At 34.6% G+C, this 2530-nt stretch overlaps 1 protein-coding gene across 1 annotated transcript in view; it reads right to left on the minus strand.

Moving 5' to 3' along the window:
• ERCC6L2 (ERCC excision repair 6 like 2) overlaps positions 1-2530 on the minus strand; it is a 158937-nt gene that overhangs the window by 66394 nt on the left and 90013 nt on the right. The window contains 1 exon segment of the mRNA XM_045289426.1: positions 266-346. Coding sequence (XP_045145361.1) covers positions 266-346 — 81 coding nt within the window.

Below are 2530 nucleotides of genomic sequence, written 5' to 3' on the forward strand. Positions count from 1 at the left end.
TTGATGTTTAGTTTAATAATCTTAAATATTCATTCACTGTTAGTTTATCACTTAGTTTGTAGGTCAATTAAAATTATTTATTTGGGTTGAGCCTGCCACCTCTATAGTGTGAATCTAATTTTGGATTTATAGTTTGGTATAGTTAAAAATACAACTTTAATTTTACCAAAATCCTCTGATTTCTTGACTAAAACAACAACAACAACTTTGTATTGCCATGGTACATGCTTTCTACAGTTCTGGATGACACTGCAAAATTACTTGCCATTTCCGGTTTGTGAACTGGAGGTCCCTCTTTCCACCTTGTTGTGGCTGTCATAATTCCTGCTTCTACTTGCCCTTCTCTCTGTAATGTCAGCAATAAAGAATAAAGACTGTGACACAGTAACAAGAGATAATCAACAACAGCAAAAGTGTGCGAAACAGTTAAGAAAGAAGATTCAATTGTAACTTGCATTAGCTCTCTTAATGTTATTTTTCAATTTAATAATTAAGGAATGTACGTAATGTTCACATAACATTTAAAACACTCTTACTTCTTTTTCTTGCTTCCTTTATAAAATGATATGTTATTTTGTCTTTGTTCTAATCCAAACTATTACTGTTGTCATTAGGTACCATTGAGTTGGTTCCAACTCACAGTGACGCCATGAACAATAGAGTAGACAGTATTAAGGGACTGTATTTTCAAAAGTAGAAATTTCTTTAGAATCCACAGATTTGCAAATGAACCAAAATTATTAGAGAACCAAGTAAACAAAGACAATTCACCTCAATTCTAATTTGAAATTTGTAACTCAGTACTGAGGTGTTTTTTATTTAAAGAGGATGATAACTGTGCGGGTGTTTTGGTTTGGGATGAACAGTAGTATTGAGGTTAACGTTTAAAAAAACCATAGTTTTGTTCTCAAAACATATAATTTAATGCTTTAAATATATTAAAAAGAGTTGGAGAATCATTACTACAATTAATTTTAGAACATTTCTTCATTCTTGGACTCATTATTATACACTCCCCATTTCTCCCTTCCCTCAACCTCCCCTTCCATAACCCTAAAAACCATTCAGTTACTGTCTCTATAAATTTACCTATTCTGGAATTCTTATCAAAGAACACTTCTCCCCTCCCTCCCCCCTAACAAATAAAACACAGCAAAACCTATATCCAAAAGAAAGCAGAAAATAATAAAAATTAGGACAAATTAAAAGTGGGTGCAAAAGGAGAACAAATGATAAAGTATTAAATTCTAGTCTAACTGTATCTGCATTAATCCACTTTCCAATGCACTCTGTCTGTTAGCAAGGTTGTTCACATCCCTGGTTAACGGTCAGAGAGGGTCCAGTGGAGGCTCACTCCACATGGGGACTCTGCAAATGGATTTTGTATTTTCACTGTCATTCATATCTTCCTGCCAACTGGATGCTCAGAATTTAAGTTCTAATACAGTACCCTCTTGCAGTCTTGGATTCTATTATTTACAATCCTTGGATCATACAGGCTAGTGTGCTTCTTCCATGTAGACTTGGTAGACATCTCACTTAGATGACTGCTGGTTTTAAGACAAAGCCCCAGAAACTATTGGGCATCTTATGATAGTTGGGAATCATATGATTTCTTCACTAAACTCTGTACCCAAATCTTCAGTGATCTCAAGAATCAAGTAGGGTCATGTCATAAGAACTAATTGTTCTTATATTAGGGCTCATAATTAAGTGCAATCTCATAATCCAATCATATTTCTACAGTTTGTAATATGTCCTTGATCCAATTAAATATATCATTATTATTTTATTGGGGAATATTATAAATTATCCCCCTTGGGCAAGTGGTAATTCTATTGATAGTATCATTCATTTAGCCAATGATACAGAATTTAAAAGGCTGTTAAGAAAAGAGAAGTATACATGTATAGGACAAAGTTTTATATTCCAACGTATGGACTTTTCACTTGTGCAGATTAAAATTTAAGTGACTGGACATTATTTACACAAACGATGAGAGTTGGAGATAGGGTAAAACTTTCAGTAATGCTCATCAACTAAGACAGTGCTATGCCTGCTGAACCAAAATATGGAAAAAAACAACCCCAAAGCAATACTTCTAATTCTTTGATTAGGGCCTACTCTTTTAGATTTGGGGGGAAGACTCCCAAGAGGTAAACTTGAAAACATTTCTCAAAGGACACAGCATGACCATGAGGGCTTACTCAGAAATAAGTTTTAAGAAAATTAAACATGTCCTTGGAGAGGACAGTGCCCAGGACGTTTTCTTGGACAGTAGCAGAGCTGTCTTCTGAGAATTTCATGGGAAACCTTAGCCCATTCACCTCATCACCTTCCCTCACTGTGAAAAGAATTTTCACTTCAGACTTCTTGTTTCTAACATGATTTAAGTCCCTCAAGGTGCCAAATTACCATTTGGACGTGGATTAAATAGTGTGGGATTCTTCAAGGGATAGTTCCAAAGATATAAACACTGCTTTCAAAAGTATATATACCTAAACGGCAGATAGGTTGAGAAACAGTTTCA

This window comes from Echinops telfairi, unplaced genomic scaffold, assembly GCF_000313985.2.
Source record: "Echinops telfairi isolate 266 unplaced genomic scaffold, ASM31398v2 ScPeMD7_27;HRSCAF=92, whole genome shotgun sequence".
Classification (NCBI taxonomy): domain Eukaryota; kingdom Metazoa; phylum Chordata; class Mammalia; order Afrosoricida; family Tenrecidae; genus Echinops; species Echinops telfairi.